The 16419-nt window shown below is 42.4% G+C and overlaps 1 protein-coding gene across 1 annotated transcript in view; it reads left to right on the top strand.

The window, feature by feature from the left end:
* Positions 1–16419, top strand: part of LOC132886466 (interleukin-4 receptor subunit alpha) — a 30915-nt gene that overhangs the window by 2124 nt on the left and 12372 nt on the right. Inside the window, exons 4-7 of the mRNA XM_060921135.1 lie at positions 2073–2254; positions 2338–2477; positions 15469–15637; positions 16294–16384. Of these exons, the coding sequence (XP_060777118.1) occupies positions 2073–2254; positions 2338–2477; positions 15469–15637; positions 16294–16384 (582 nt within the window). The remainder of the gene's footprint in view (positions 1–2072; positions 2255–2337; positions 2478–15468; positions 15638–16293; positions 16385–16419) is intronic.

Here is a 16419-nt window from a genome sequence, read left to right as displayed (position 1 = left end):
AGACACATAGGCTACACTTCCATAATTGTGACTGACAGACACATAGGCCACGCCTCCTTCCCTGTGCCTGACAGGCACACAGGCCACGCCTTCAGTGTTGCCAGATTGGGCGGGTTTAGGTGCTTTTTGGCTGGTTTTGAACATATTTTGGGGTGGAAAACGTTAGCAATATCTGGCAACACTGCACGCCTTCCTCATTGTGATTGGCAAACACGTAGGCCACACCTCACTCATTATGACTGACAAGCACATAGGCCACGCCTCCTTCACTGTGACTGACAGACACATAGGACACGCCCCTTCACTGTAATGACAGACACACAGGCTACACCTTCATGATTGTGACTGACAGACACATAGGCCACACCTCTGTCACTGTGACTGACAGATACATTGGCCACACCTCCCTCATTGTGACTGACAGACAAATAGGCCACGCCTCCCTCATTGTGACTGACAGACACATAGGCCACACCTCCCTGATTGTGACTGACAGACACATAGGCCACATCTCCATGATTGTGACTGACAGACACATAGGCTACACTTCCATAATTGTGACTGACAGACACATAGGCCACGCCTCCTTCCCTGTGCCTGACAGGCACACAGGCCACGCCTTCCTCATTGTGATTGGCAAACACGTAGGCCACACCTCACTCATTATGACTGACAAGCACATAGGCCACGCCTCCTTCACTGTGACTGACAGACACCTAGGACACGCCCCCTTCACTGTAATGACAGACACACAGGCTACACCTTCATGATTGTGACTGACAGACACATAGGCCACACCTCTGTCACTGTGACTGACAGATACATTGGCCACACCTCCCTCATGGTGACTGACAGACACGTAGGCCACGCCTCCTTCCCTGTGACTGACACACATAGGACACGCCTCTGTCACTGTGACTGACAGATACATTGGCCACACCTCCCTCATTGTGACTGACAGACACATAGGCCACGCCTCCCTCATTGTGACTGACAGACACATAGGCCACGCCTCCCTCATTGTGACTGACAGACACATAGGCCACGCCTCCCTCATTGTGACTGACAGACACATAAGCCACATCTCCATGATTGTGACTGACAGACACATAGGCCATGCCTCTTTCCCTGTGCCTGACAGGCACACAGGCCAAGCCTTCCTCATTGTGATTGGCAAACACGTAGGCCACACCTCACTCATTATGACTGACAAGCACATAGGCCACGCCTCCTTCACTGTGACTGACAGACACATAGGACACGTCCCCTTCACTGTAATGACAGACACACAGGCTACACCTTCATGATTGTGACTGACAGACACATAGGCCACACCTCTGTCACTGTGACTGACAGATACATTGGCCACACCTCCCTCATTGTGACTGACAGACAAGTAGGCCACACCTCCCTCATGGTGACTGACAGACACGTAGGCCATGCCTCCTTCCCTGTGACTGACAGACACATAGGCTACACTTCCATGATTGTGACTGACAGATGATTGTGACTGACAGACACATAGGCCACGCCTCCTTCCCTGTGCCTGACAGGCACACAGGCCACGCCTTCCTCATTGTGATTGACAAACACGTAGGCCACACCTCACTCATTATGACTGACAAGCACATAGGCCACGCCTCCTTCACTGTGACTGACAGACACATACCGTAGGTCACAGGTTTTTGGCCATTTTGTGACCCACTGAAATTGTTTCAAATGAAAACAAAGTAATTCACGTTTTGTTTAATAGCGAAAAGGTTGCTGTCTGCACATAGTTTCAGTTCTCTGTCACGTCACCTATCAAAAAAAACCCAACTCGAAGTGATGTGGTTTAATGACAAATTTAGCAGCATGAAGTCGTAACATGACTGCAAGTCGAGGCACTGGGGCACAAGCAATTCTGAGTTGAAGTAGTTAGACAGTAGCAGTAATACAAATGGAACATAAAATAACACTTGATTACTTACACTAGCAAATTAAATTGATTTTGCACAATTAAAACAAACCAATAAGATTGTGCGTGTGTGTGAGAACGATATATTTTTATTTACTGGATGTATGTTGCACAGGGAGCCGTTTGAGTGTGTGTTAACGTCACAGACATACCCCTGGGTGTGTGTCCTGAACCTGTCTACTCGGGTTGAAGACCCTTTCATGGACGTAGACCGTTTCCAGATCTCGTTTAACTATAGTTTCCATGACAACAATGGATCAGCAGTGCTGAACACAAACTACATGCCAGTACAATATAGTAAGAAACATGCACACGCACACACACACACAAATATACTCTGTGTATATGGGTTCATACCGTATGACGTATGCATTTTGCAGTTCAGCCTGTCCCTCCATCGAACCTGATGTTGCTATGGAAACCAGATGAGGCTGTTTTCCACTGGCGCAGCGGCTATAACGAAAACATTAGGCTTGTCCCGAACCTCAAGTACCATCTCCGCATATACGGAAATGGCAAGGTGTGTGCACAAAGCTCTAACAAACATCTGATATGACATTTTATTCATCACGTAGATGTTTAGTATTTGAATCAAGGTCAGGTGACAGTGAGCAGGACATGACATTGACAAACACTATGTATTAGGAGCACCCACAGTATGTGCAGGAATGTGGGGCTCGTCCTGATTTTGCCCAGTAACAAACATCCCTGAGTCAACAAGGGTAGATTTTTTTATGTGAATGCTAATCAGCTAACTGAAAAATGGATTACGACATATGAAGTGTTTTTATTTAGCCCATACAGCAAGTCCAGAATAAAACACTGGAGACTCCTTTCAGAAATGTGAAATAAATGACTGCCCACAGAAAACTTTTATTTATTACCATAGTTGTGTCGCAGTTAGACTCAAGAATCAAATTATCAGCAGTGTACATATATTTGCATTTGCTCTACACAACCCCAATTCCAAAGAAGTTGGGATGCTGTGTAAAATATAAATAAAAACAGAATGTGAAGATTTGCAAATCAATCATGGAAACCATATATTCCATTGAAAATCGTACAAAGACAACGTATCAAATGTTGAAACTGAGAAATTTTATTTGTTTTTTGAAAAATATATGCTCATTTTGAATTTGATGTCAGCAACACGTTTCAGAAAAGCTGGGACGGGGCAACAAAAGACTAAAAAAAGTTGTGTCATGCTAAAAAAATTAGGTTAATTGGCAACAGGTCAGTAACATGATTGGGTATAAAAAGAGCATCCCAGAGAGGCGGAGTCTCTCATAAGTAAAGATGGGGAGGGGTTCACCGCTCTGTGAAAGAATGCGTGGGCAAACAGTGCAACAATTTAAGAATAACGTTCCTCAATGTAAAAGTGCAAAGAATTTGGGGATCGCATCATCTATGGTCCATAATATCATTAAAAGATTCAGAGAATCTGGGGAAATCTCTGTATGCAAGAGACAAGGCTGAAAACTGACACTGGATGCCTGTGATCTTCAGGCCCTCAGGAGACACTGCATTAAAAGCAGACACGTGTCTATAGTGGAAATCACTGCATGGGCTCAGGAACACTTCAGAAAACCATCATCTGTGAAAACGGTTCATTACTGCATCCACAAATGCAAGTTAAAACCAGATATAAACAATATCCAGAAACACCGCCGCCTTCTCTGGGCTGAGCTTTTTTATGAATGGACTGAAGCGAAGTGGAAAACTGTCCTGAGGTCTGACGAATCAAAAGTATAAATTCTTTTGCGAAATCATGGACACCCCGTCCTCCAAGCTAGTATACACATTTTAGAGCAATATGCTGCCATCCAGACAAAATCTTTTTCAGGGAAGGCCTTCCTTCTTTCAGCAAGACAACGCCAAACCGCTTTCTGCACATTTTACAACTGCATGGTGCTGTAGTCAAAGAGTCCGGGTGCTAAACTGGCCTGCCCGCACTCCAGACCTGTCTCCCATTTAAAACATTTGGTGCATTGTGAAGCGCAAAATACGACAAAGGAGACCCCGAATTGTTGAGCAACTGAAACTGTATATCAGGCAAGAATGGGACAACATTTCTCTTTCAAAACTACAGCAACTGGTCTCGTCAGTTCCCAAAGGTTTACAGAGTGTTGTTAAAAGTAGAAGTGATGCAACACAGTGGTAAACATGCCCCTGTTCCAACTTTTCTGAAACATATTGCTGACATCCAATTTAAAATGAGCATCTATTTTTCAAACAATAAAACTTCTCAGTTTCAACAACTGATAATGTCTTTATGTTATTTTCAATGAAATATAGGGTTTCCATGATTTGGAAATTTTAGCATTCTGTTTTTATTTTCAGTTTACACAGCATCCATATATATATATATATATATATATATATATATATATATATATATATATATACACACACACACTACCGTTCAAAAGTTTGGGGTCACCCAGACAATTTTGTGTTTTCCATGAAAAGTCACACTTTTATTTACCACCATAAGTTGTAAAAGGAATAGAAAATATAGTCAAGACATTTTTCTGGCCATTTTGAGCATTTAATCGACCCCACAAATGTGATGCTCCAGAAACTCAATCTGCTCAAAGGAAGGTCAGTTTTATAGCTTCTCTAAAGAGCTCAACTGTTTTCAGCTGTGCTAACATGATTGTACAAGGGTTTTCTAATCATCCATTAGCCTTCTGAGGCAATGAGCAAACACATTGTACCATTAGAACACTGGAGTGAGAGTTGCTGGAAATGGGCCTCTATACACCTATGGAGATATTGCACCAAAAACCAGACATTTGCAGCTAGAATAGTCATTTACCACATTAGCAATGTATAGAGTGGATTTCTGATTAGTTTAAAGTCATCTTCATTGAAAAGAACAGTGCTTTTCTTTCAAAAATAAGGACATTTCAAAGTGACCCCAAACTTTTGAATGGTAGTGTGTGTGTGTATATATATATATATATATATATATATAGAGAGAGAGAGAGAGAGAGAGAGAGAGCGTGATCAATGATGAGGTTACTTCATGTTTGCTAACTAACACTGGTGCATCCTTTTGTTTATGGTGGTGCTAGCTTAGCCGATGTTTCAAAATTGCATGACTGAAAAGAATAATAGTACGATTTTGAATCAAAGGAGTGAAAAGAAGGAATAGTGGCAAGGCTAAAGGACTAAACTGACAACTGACCAACTTTAATTTATGGTCGGACTTTGCTGTCACTTGATGAAAGCAGGACATGGGGACATATTTTTAGCGAGGAGTGCTGTCACCACAAAGAGGATATACGCCTCTGAGTGGGTCCAAAAATAAAAAGACTTCAGAAATGTTTTGAACCCACTTCCTGTCAGTAACCCAAATCCATTCATCATAATCAGAAATAAAATATCTAGAATGTGCTGAAACACCTCAACACCAAAGAGGTTTACGATTCCCATAGTTTAGTGTCTCAGGAAATTTGTTTATATTCGTGTTATCGTAGACTGACAGTAGATGCAGTAGATTTGCAACCTGTCAGGGATGAAATGAACAGTTTAATAATAGAGAGGGTTTTTACCACCACGGCCTTGCCGGTTTATCACTCCATGGAAAGTGTTTTGTAAAAGATTAAATATTGATGTGTGAATAAAGAGAAATCCAATGTATTGGAGGTCTGGTCAAGTTTATCGTGGCTTGCCAACTCTGGAAAAAGGAAATATCAATTTCTGGGAAATTGCTGTTAAAAATGGCAGGAAAACAGAAATCAATTATAAAGCACTGATACTGGAGACTCCTTCCAAAAATAAATGTCTCTTTACCATTATCAACAATTATCCAATTTTTATTTATATATATCAACTAACTTAGCTTTTTTAATGCCATTTATTTCAAGACTTTAGCACCAGAGAAAGCTCCCCCAGGTGCCCATGAACATTTGTTACAATGGGAATTAAATACATAAATATAGTTGCAAGCAGGAATGAGGGGACCACAATGTTCAGCAGGGCAGAGTCACCATGGCGATTTGATCTGCTCATGTTTTAAACAAGTGTGGATGTAAGCATTGATCGCAAGTTTTATGTAAATTCACCAAAGATGGGTGTACGTGAGAGATGCGCTCATGGCATGTTTGGAGGACTTGCCGCCGATTCCAACGCTTTCAAAACATGAAAAATCCCTCTGATAACTTCGAACCTTCTTGGTCTGAAGATCATGTCTGACAAATTTGATGAATATTAGACAAAACTTGTGGCCTGTGTAAAGTCTCTTCATGCTTTCAGAAAAGAAAAAAAAGCAAAATGCTGGCCACGTCAATTAAGTTGACATCAATTTGTCAGCTTTGGAATCTTCCAGAATATCACTTGATACAAGAATCATATCAACAAAAAATGGTCGAATGACACAAAACTTTCTGCACGTCTTCAGGTAGGCGCCCCAAGTCCATATACCAAGTTTGGTGTCAACACATTAAAGCGTTGTTAAGATATGCCCTTACTTACTATTTTGATTGGCTGTCATGGACAAATGGTTTAAAAAAAATCAAAAATTCATTCAATAATTTTTGTGAGGCTTAGCCCGAAGATCATCCATGCCAAGTTTTGTAAAGATTGGGCAAACTTTATGACCTGTGGAACCTTTTTAATCCTTTTACTAAAATCCAATACGGCAGCCACATCAATTAGGTTCACATGAAAAATTGCTATGCCTTGGCCTTGGGACCTCCCATGGTCTCACCAGACACATGAATCAGACTTTAAAAGCAAACACATCAGCAGTTATTAGTGCAAACACCTCATTCTCATCTCATTATCTCATCTCATTATCTCTAGCCGCTTTATCCTGTTCTACAGGGTCGCAGGCAAGCTGGAGCCTATCCCAGCTGACTACGGGCGAAAGGTGGGGTACACCCTGGACAAGTCGCCAGGTCATCACAGGGCTGACACATAGACACAGACAACCATTCACACCTACGGTCAATTTAGAGTCACCAGTTAACCTAACCTGCATGTCTTTGGACTGTGGGGGAAACCAGAGCACCCGGAGGAAACCCACGCGGACACGGGGAGAACATGCAAACTCCACACAGAAAGGCCCTCGCCGGCCACGGGGCTCGAACCCGGACCTTCTTGCTGTGAGGCGACAGCGCTAACCACTACACCACCGTGCTGCCCTAGTGCAAACACATTTATGCTTATTGCAGCAGCCACAGTGGTCAAATGATGCAAAAAAAAAAAAAAGGTTTGTGCTTCCTCAAAATGGGTTCCGGAGTCCATAGACTAAGTCTGGCTTTGATCGAGATTGGCCGTAACGGACACACGGTTTTGAAAATCAAAAATCCATATGATAACTTTTGCAAAGCTTGATCTGAAGATAACCTGTAGAAAATTTGGTGATATTTACATCTCTTTGGTAAGAGAGCAAAGCGTAACCCTGACTGGTTTGAGGCTGGACTTCCGGATATGGAACATGCCACTGAGGCCAAGAGAGTGGCCCTTCTAAATCACAAGAAGGATCCATCAGAGAAGACTCTTGAAGCACTGAGAAAGGCAAGGGGCAATGCCCAAAGAACTGCCAGGCACTGTGCCAATGAGTACTGGCTGAAACTTTGCATGAACATCCAAGCAGCAATTGATTCTGGCAACATCCATGCTATGTATGATGGATTAAAAAGGCCCTTGGTTGTACCATTGTTAAGACTGCACCTCTGAAGGCATCCAATGGAGAGGTCATCACAGACTGAAGCAAACAGATGGAACGGTGGGTTGAGTTCTATGAAGAACTTTACTCTCGGGAGAACATCGTCACTGACGTTGTCTTGGAAAGCACGGGGAGTCTGACATTCATGGAAGAACTAGATGTTTTGATTCAGTGGATTAACTGACCAAAGTGATCAACAACATTTGCAATCATAAGGCACCAGGGAAAGACAGCCTACCAAGTGTGATCATCAAAGTCGGAAAGTTCTCCTCCACCATCTCCATCAACGCCTATGCCAGTGCTGGGAAGAAGGCAAGACATGCATGATGCCAACATCATCACCCTGTATAAGAATAAGAGTGACCGCAGCTACTGCAAAAATTACCGTGGCAACTCCCTCCTAAGCACTGTCAAGAAGGTCTTTGCCCAGGTGGCCCTTAATAGACTACAGGCCCTCGCTGCTCGCATTTATCCCGAGTCACAGTGTGGTTTCAGGTCTACAATCAATATGATTTTCTCCTTGTGTCAGCTGCAAGAGGAATGTCGAGAGCAGAGACAGCTGTTGTACATTGCCTTCATCGAGCTTACAAAGGCCTTTGACTTGGTGAGCAGAAGTGGACTGTTTGTGCTACTTCAAAAGATTGGATGCCCTCCAAAGCTCCTTAAAATTATCATATCCTTTCATGAGGATATGAAAGGCACTATTCAGTTTGATGGAACATTGTCTGAGCCTTTTACCATCAAAAGTGTAGTAAAGCAAGGATGTGTACTGGCACCTACAGTGGTGCTTGAAAGTTTGTGAACCCTTTAGAATTTTCTATATTTCTGCATAAATATGACCTAAAACATTGTCAGATTTTCACACAAGTCCTAAAAGTAGATAAAGAGAACCCAGTTAAACAAATGAGACAAAAATATTATACTTGGTCATTTATTTATTGAGGAAAATGATCCAATATTACATATCTGTGAGTGGCAAAAGTATGTGAACCTCTAGGATTAGCAATTAATTTGAAGGTGAAATTAGAGTCAGGTGTTTTCAATCAATGGGATGACAATCAAATGTGAATGGGCACCCTGTTTTATTTAAAGAACAGGGATCTATCAAAGTCTGATCTTCGCAACACATGTTTGTGGAAGTGTATCATGGCAAGAACAAAGGAGATTTCTGAGGACCTCAGAAAAAGCGTTGTTGATGCTCATCAGGCTGGAAAAGGTTACAAAACCATCAATCCACAGTCAGACAGATTGTGTACAAACAGAGGAAATTCAAGACCATTGTTACCCTCCCCAGGAGTGGTCGACCAACAAAGATCACTCCAAGAGCAAGGTGTTTAATAGTCGGCGAGGTCACAAAGGACCCCAGGGTAACTTCTAAGCAACTGAAGGCCTCTCTCACATTAATATTAGCCAATGTTCATGAGTCCACCATCAGGAGAACACTAAACAACAATGGTGTGCATGGCAGAGTTGCAAGGAGAAAGCCACTGCTCTCCAAAAAGAACATTGCTGCTCATCTGCAGTTTGCTAAAGATCACGTGGACAAGCCAGAAGGCTATTGGAAAAATGTTTTGTGGCTGGATGAGACCAAAATAGAACTTTTTCATTTCAATGAGAAGCGTTATGTTTGGAGAAAGGAAAACACTGCATTCCAGCATAAGAACCTTGTCCCATCTGTGAAACATGGTCGTGGTAGTATCATGGTTTGGGTCTGTTTTGCTGTATCTGGGCCAGGACAGCTTGCCATCATTGATAGAACAATGAATTCTGAATTATACCAGCGAATTCTAAAGGAAAATATCAGGCCATCTGTCCATGAACTGAATCTCAAGAGAAGGTGGATCATGCAGCAAGACAACGACCCTCAGCACACAAGTCGTTCTACCAAAGAATGGTTAAAGAAGAATAAAGTTAATGTTTTGGAATGACCAAGTCAAAGTCCTGACCTTAATCCAATTGAAATGTTGTGGAAGGACCTGAAACGAGCATTTCATGTGAGGAAACCCACCAACATCTCAGAGCTGAAGCTGTTCTGTATGGAGGAACGGGCTAAAATTCCTCCAAGCCGGTGTGCAGGACTGATCAACAGTTACCGGAAACATTTAGTTGCAGTTATTGTTGCACAAGGAGGTCACACCAGATACTAAAAGCAAAGGTTCACATACTTTTGCCACTCACAGATATGTATTATTGGATCATTTTCCTCCATAAATAAATGACCAAGTATAATATTTTTGTCTCATTTGTTTAACTGGGTTCTCTTTATCTACTTTTAGGACTTGTGTGAAAATCTGATGTTGTTTTAGGTCATATTTATGCAGAAATATAGAAAATTCTAAAGGGTTCACAAACTTTCAAGCACCACTGTATGCTATTTGGCATCTTCTTTTCTTTGCTCCTTATCCATGCCTTTAATGCTGAAGAGGATGGCATATCCCTCTATTCACGCAGCGATCGTAGGCTCTTCAATATTGCTCGCCTACGAGCGAAAACCAAGATTGGACATGTGTCGAACAGAAAGTTGCTGTTTGCAGATGCTGCTGCTATGGATCACACACACGAGGCTCTTCAAAAGCTGATCAGCAGTTTGCACTTGCATGCAAAGAGTTTGGTCTGACAATAAGCATCAAGAAGACTAAAATTCTGGGCCAGGATGTCAGCAAGACCCCTGTCATCCGTGCTGATGATCAGACCATTGATGTTGTGGATGAATTTACATACCTAGGCTCCACCATTTCCAGCAATACGTCACTTGATGCAGAACTGGATAAACGCGTTGGCAAAGCAGCAACATCAATGTCAAGGCTCACAAAGAGAGTGTGGGAGAACACCATGTTGACTGTCAACACAAAGATAAAGGTCTACCAGGCCTGCATACCGAGTACATTTTTGTACGGGAATGAAATTTGGACAGCCTACTCCCATCAAGAACGTTGACGAAACACTTTCCACCTCCGCTGTCTCAGAAGAATCCTTGGCATCGCATGGAAAGAACGTGTCCCAAATCAGGAAGTTTTAAAACGAGCCGTTCTACCTAGTATGTTTGCTCAGCTTTCCCCCGAGACGTTTCTGTTGGCTTGGACACATTGGCATTGGCAAAGCAGCATTGGCAAAGCAGCAACATCAATGTCAAGGCTCGCAAAGAGAGTGTGGGAGAACACCATGTTGACTGTCAACACAAAGATAAAGGTCTACCAGGCCTGCATACCGAGTACATTTTTGTACGGGAATGAAATTTGGACAGCCTACTCCCATCAAGAACGTTGACGAAACACTTTCCACCTCCGCTGTCTCAGAAGAATCCTTGGCATCGCATGGAAAGAATGTGTCCCAAATCAGGAAGTTTTAAAACGAGCCGTTCTACCTAGCATGTTTGCTCAGCTTTCCCCCGAGACGTTTCTGTTGGCTTGGACACATTTGTAGAATGGATGATGGTAGAATCCCAAAGGATGTGCTGTATGGGGAGCTTGCTGTTGGTAGTAGACCTGTTGCCATGCCCACCTTATGCTTCAAAGACGTCTGTAAACGTGACATCAAGGCATGCAACCTGAACCCAGACTCTTGGCAATCTCTAGCACGAGATCGCAGCAAATAGAGGTGGGCTGTCAAAGATGGTGTGTTGGCAAGTGACCAAAAGAGAGGCCAAGAGTGGGAAGAGAAGAGAGAGCATAGACAGCAGAGAACAGCTCAGTTGGATGTGACATTTATTTGTAACAAGTGTAACAGAGTCTGTCACTCAAGGATCGGACTGCGCAGCCATATCAGGCGCTGCAGCTCTACACCAGACTGAATTCATGGCGTAAAATCCATCGTCTTGCGAGACAGAAGGATGCCCACAAATAAACAGTAAATACTGTAATAATGTTAACATCTGACTTTGTGGAAATTATATTTTATGAATTCATCATTTTAAATCAAGAAAAGGTAAAGGATCCCTTTTCCTTCTCTTGTGCCATTTTTAAGATTTGTTGCAACACAAAATGCACTTCAGAAAACAAAGTGATAACTAAATGATTATCCATCCATAACCGCTTATCCTGTGCAGGGTCGCAGGCAAGCTGGAGCCTATCCCAGCTGACTATGGGCAAGAGGTGGGGGGTACACCCTGGACAAGTCGCCAGATCCTTGAAAGAGACAAACGACCATTCACATTCAAATCTACGGTCAATTTAGAGCCACAGATTATCCTAACCTGCATGTCTTTGGACTGTGGGGGAAACCGGAGCACCCGGAGGAAACCCACACAGACACGGGGAGAACATGCAGACTCCGCACAGAAAGGCCCTCGCTGGCCACGGGGCTCGAACCCAGAACCTTCTTGCTGTGAGGCAACAGTGCTAACCACTACACCACCCTCTAAATGATTATATAACAATAAATTAAGTATAAAAAGAGTGGTTTTTTACTCTTGCACTTCTGGAAATAAAGAAAAGGGCGATGAAAATCTGGGCATTCTCTCGCTCTCTTTTTTTTTTCCACCAGACTAAACATCAAATGACTTTTGTGAACCGACTCAAATAGCATTTGCTTCTCTACAGTAAGTGTTAATATTTATTCAGGGTTACTCAAAGGTCTTCAGCCAGCTGATACAACAACAGAATAGTCGAGCGAGCAGTATCTTGTGACATGAAATGTAAGACAACTTAAAAGTAATCCAAAGTATTTATAATACGTTACTCGCATTGAGGAATGTACAGAGGATATTCCACAGTGGCGTGAAGATATGAAGTTTATCTTCGAGTGCTGAATGTATACATCATGAGTGAGCGAAGTGAAAATATTTTCAACACGAGAAGATAAACTTCATATCTTTGCACCACCATGTCATGTTTTTTTTTATATTATATGGACAAATCCGCAAAAAAATATGCAAGTTAATCAAATGAATTTTAATTTCGAACCGGTTCGCCATTTTGACAACGCGCGTCTAGTCAGCGGGAAAAAGCTGGGAGTGACATCATCGGAGTGAAATATCGGGAAATACATCACTCGGATCCGCGATGCATTTCATATGAAAAATGTGAGTTTTTCCAACACCAGAAAATAAACTTCACATCTTCAAGCCAGGGCGGCACGGTGGTGTAGTGGTTAGCGCTGTCGCCTCACAGTAAGAAGGTCCGGGTTCGAGCCCCGTGGCCGGCGAGGGCCTTTCTGTGTGGAGTTTGCATGTTCTTCCCGTGTCCACGTGGGTTTCCTCCGGGTGCTCCGGTTTCCCCCACAGTCCAAAGACATGCAGGTTAGGTTAACTGGTGACTCTAAATTGACCGTAGGTGTGAATGTGAGTGTGAATGGTTGTCTGTGTCTATGTGTCAGCCCTGTGATGACCTGGCGACTTGTCCAGGGTGTACCCCGCCTTTCGCCCGTAGTCAGCTGGGATAGGCTCCAGTGTTCCTGCGACCCTGTAGAACAGGATAAAGCGGCTACAGATAATGAGATGAGATGAGATCTTCAAGCCAACGTGTGATTTACTTTTTATCATATTGACACATTCACAAACGAAAAGTAGCCAAATTTATCAAAACAATTCATCGATTTCCTCACGACTGACTTACAGTTAGGTCCATAAATATTTGGACAGAGACAACATTTTTGTAATTTTGGTTCTGTACATTACCACAATGAATTTTGAACAAAACAATTCAGATGCAGTTGAAGTTTAGACTTTCAGCTTTAATTCAGTGGGTTGAACAAAATGATTGCATAAAAATGTGAGGAACTAAAGCATTTTTTAAACACAATCCCTTCATTTCAGGGGTTCAAAAGTAATTGGACAAATTAAATAATTGTAAATAAAATGTTCATTTCTAATACTTGGTTGAAAACCCTTTGTTGGCAATGACTGCCTGAAGTCTTGAACTCATGGACATCACCAGACGCTGTGTTTCCTCCTTTTTAATGCTCTGCCAGGCCTTTACTGCAGCGGTTTTCAGTTGCTGTTTGTTTGTGGGCCTTTCTGTCTGAAGTTTAGTCTTTAACAAGTGAAATGCTGCTCAATTGGGTTGAGATCAGGTGACTGACTTGGCCATTCAAGAATATTCCACTTCTTTGCTTTAATAAACTCCTGGGTTGCTTTGGCTTTATGTTTTGGGTCACTGTCCATGTGTATTATGAAACGCCGACCAATCAGTTTGGCTGGATTTGAGCACACAGTATGTCTCTGAATACCTCAGAATTCATCTGGCTGCTTCTGTCCTGTGTCACATCATCAATAAACACTAGTGACCCAGTGCCACTGGGAGCCATGCATGCCCAAGTCATCACACTGCCTCCACTGTGTTTTCCAGATGATGTGGTATGCTTTGGATCATGAGCTGTACCACGCCTTCGCCATACTTTTTTCTTTCCATCATTCTGGTAGAGGTTGATCTTGGTTTCATCTGTCCAAAGAATGTTCTTCCAGAACTGTGCTGGCTTTTTTAGATGTTTTTTAGCAAAGTCCAATCTAGCCTTTTTATTTTTGAGGCTTATGAGTGGCTTGCACCGTGCAGTGAACCCTCTGTATTTACTTTCATGCAGTCTTCTCTTTATGGTAGATTTGGATATTGATACACCTACCTCCTGGAGAGTGTTGTTCACTTGGTTGGCTGTTGTGAAGGGGTTTCTCTTCACCATGGAAATTATTCTGCAGTCATCCACCACTGTTGTCTTCTGTGGGCGTCCAGGTCTTTTTGCATTGACGAGTTCACCAGTGCTTTCTTTCTTTCTCAGGATGTACCAAACTGTAGATTTTGCCACTCCTAATATTGTAGCAATTTCTCGGATGGTTTTTTTCTGTTTTCGCAGCTTAAGGATGGCTTGTTTCACCTGCATGGAGAGCTCCTTTGACCGCATGTTTTCTTCACAGCAAAATCTTCCAAATGCAAGCACCACACCTCAAATAAACTCCAGGCCTTTTATCTGCTGAATTGAGAATGACATAACGAAGGAATTGCCCACACCTGCCCATGAGTCAATTGTCCAATTACTTTTGGTCCCTTTAAAAATGGGGTGGCACATGTTAAGGAGCTGAAACTCCTAAACCCTTCATCCAATTTTAATGTGGATACCCTCAAATGAAAGCTGAAAGTCTGGACTTTATGGCCATGTCCATTATATAACTATAACTTGAATATGTTTCAGTAAACAAGTAAAAAAGAAAATTTGTGTCAGTGTCCAAATATATATGGACCTAACTGTATAGAAAAATGTGTCACAGTTTTGGTTCTCCTTGTCCTGCATGGCGCGCGTATTAAAAATACGAATGGCGTATTTCCCAGTAAAACACTAATTTCCAGATAAAATTAGTGCATGGCACGGTGGTGTAATGGTTAGCACTGTCGCCTTACAGCAAGAAGGTTCTGGGTTCGAGCCCAGCGGCCAGTAGGGGCCTTTCTGTGTGGAGTTTGCAGGTTTCCTCCGGGTGCTCCGGTTTCCTCCACAGTTCAAAGACATGCAGTTTGGTTAACGTGGAGTAGCCTTGGGCTGAAGTGCCCTTGAGCAAGGTATCTAACCCCTAACTGCTCCCCAGGCGCTGTAGTATGGCTGTTCACTGCTTCAGATGGGTTAAATGCAGAGGATGAAGCTCACTGTGCTTGAAGTGTGCATGTGACAAATAAATGTATTCCATCATATCTTCTTTGAATAATATGATGGAATACATTACAAATTATATTTTAGGACGTGTTCTTTAATCCGTCGTGGGATACATTTTAAAAGTAACCCTCCCAACACTGCATACACCGTGGATTGAGAGGAAGAGTAGCTAGAAATAGAATTGTATGCAACAGATGGTGAACAGGCGTGATTTCCTTTTCTTATTTACATGTCAAAGGTTATAACGTGTGTGCGCTTGCAGGTGGCGGATGTCCGTTCCAGTCAAACCAATGTGTCGGTGCCAGTGTCCATCTTTGCACCTAACAATAACTACACAGCTCATGTGCGCTCAAGCCCTCATCAGACACATTACAAAGGCGTTTGGAGTCACTGGGGTCCCTCTATTTACTGGACGACAGGACCCACTAACAGTAAGAAGAGTATTTGCCTCCATTGCTTTGTAATTTGTTCACGTGACTTAAATCCCTCCACCAATTGGCTAATTGGTTTCCTCCATTTTTTTTTTTTTTTTGCTTTGGGGTGCAAAACTAGAAATCGATACAGGAGGTACAAGCTGATATGGACGTTCGTTAAGAATTAAAAATTCGTAGCATTGGCAAATTGTTCTTGCATAAGAGGAATAAAACAATTGGGATGTGCTTTTAGTGAAAAATATTCAACTTCACAATATCACTTCATGTTGGGGCGCATCCTACCACTTCGTTGTTGAGTTATTTTTCGATAACAGCAAGCCCCATCAAGCATTATTCTTTACTCAGCACACACTCCTGGATTTAAATTTCATTCATCTGGAGTTGACTGAAAGTCGGGTATCTGTTTGGTATCACAAGAGGACAAGAAGACATGGAGCCATTTTTTTTAATGAGCATATCCATGCTTTTTTATAGATCCTGGCATTTTTTTTATTCTTAGGATGTTTTCAGGTTTCGAGATTTGAAGATTTTCAATGGTTTATATGTTAAAAAAAAACAACATTATTCACGTGTTGTAATATTATATTTTTGTCATATGGCCAGTAAAAGCAGTCGATAAATGTGTGTGAAGTGTGTTCTGTGTGTGTGTTCAGAAGCAGACACTTCAGATACCTCTTTCGCCACAGTCTGTCTGGCTCTGTTCTTGCTGCCGGTGATATTGCTCTGCTACTTTTCGTACACCAGGTGAGTCCCCGGCGCTCTCACTCACTCGCCCTTTG

This window comes from Neoarius graeffei, chromosome 5 (genome assembly GCF_027579695.1).
Source record: "Neoarius graeffei isolate fNeoGra1 chromosome 5, fNeoGra1.pri, whole genome shotgun sequence".
NCBI lineage: Eukaryota > Metazoa > Chordata > Actinopteri > Siluriformes > Ariidae > Neoarius > Neoarius graeffei.
This window is presented reverse-complemented; position numbering and strand designations above follow the sequence as displayed.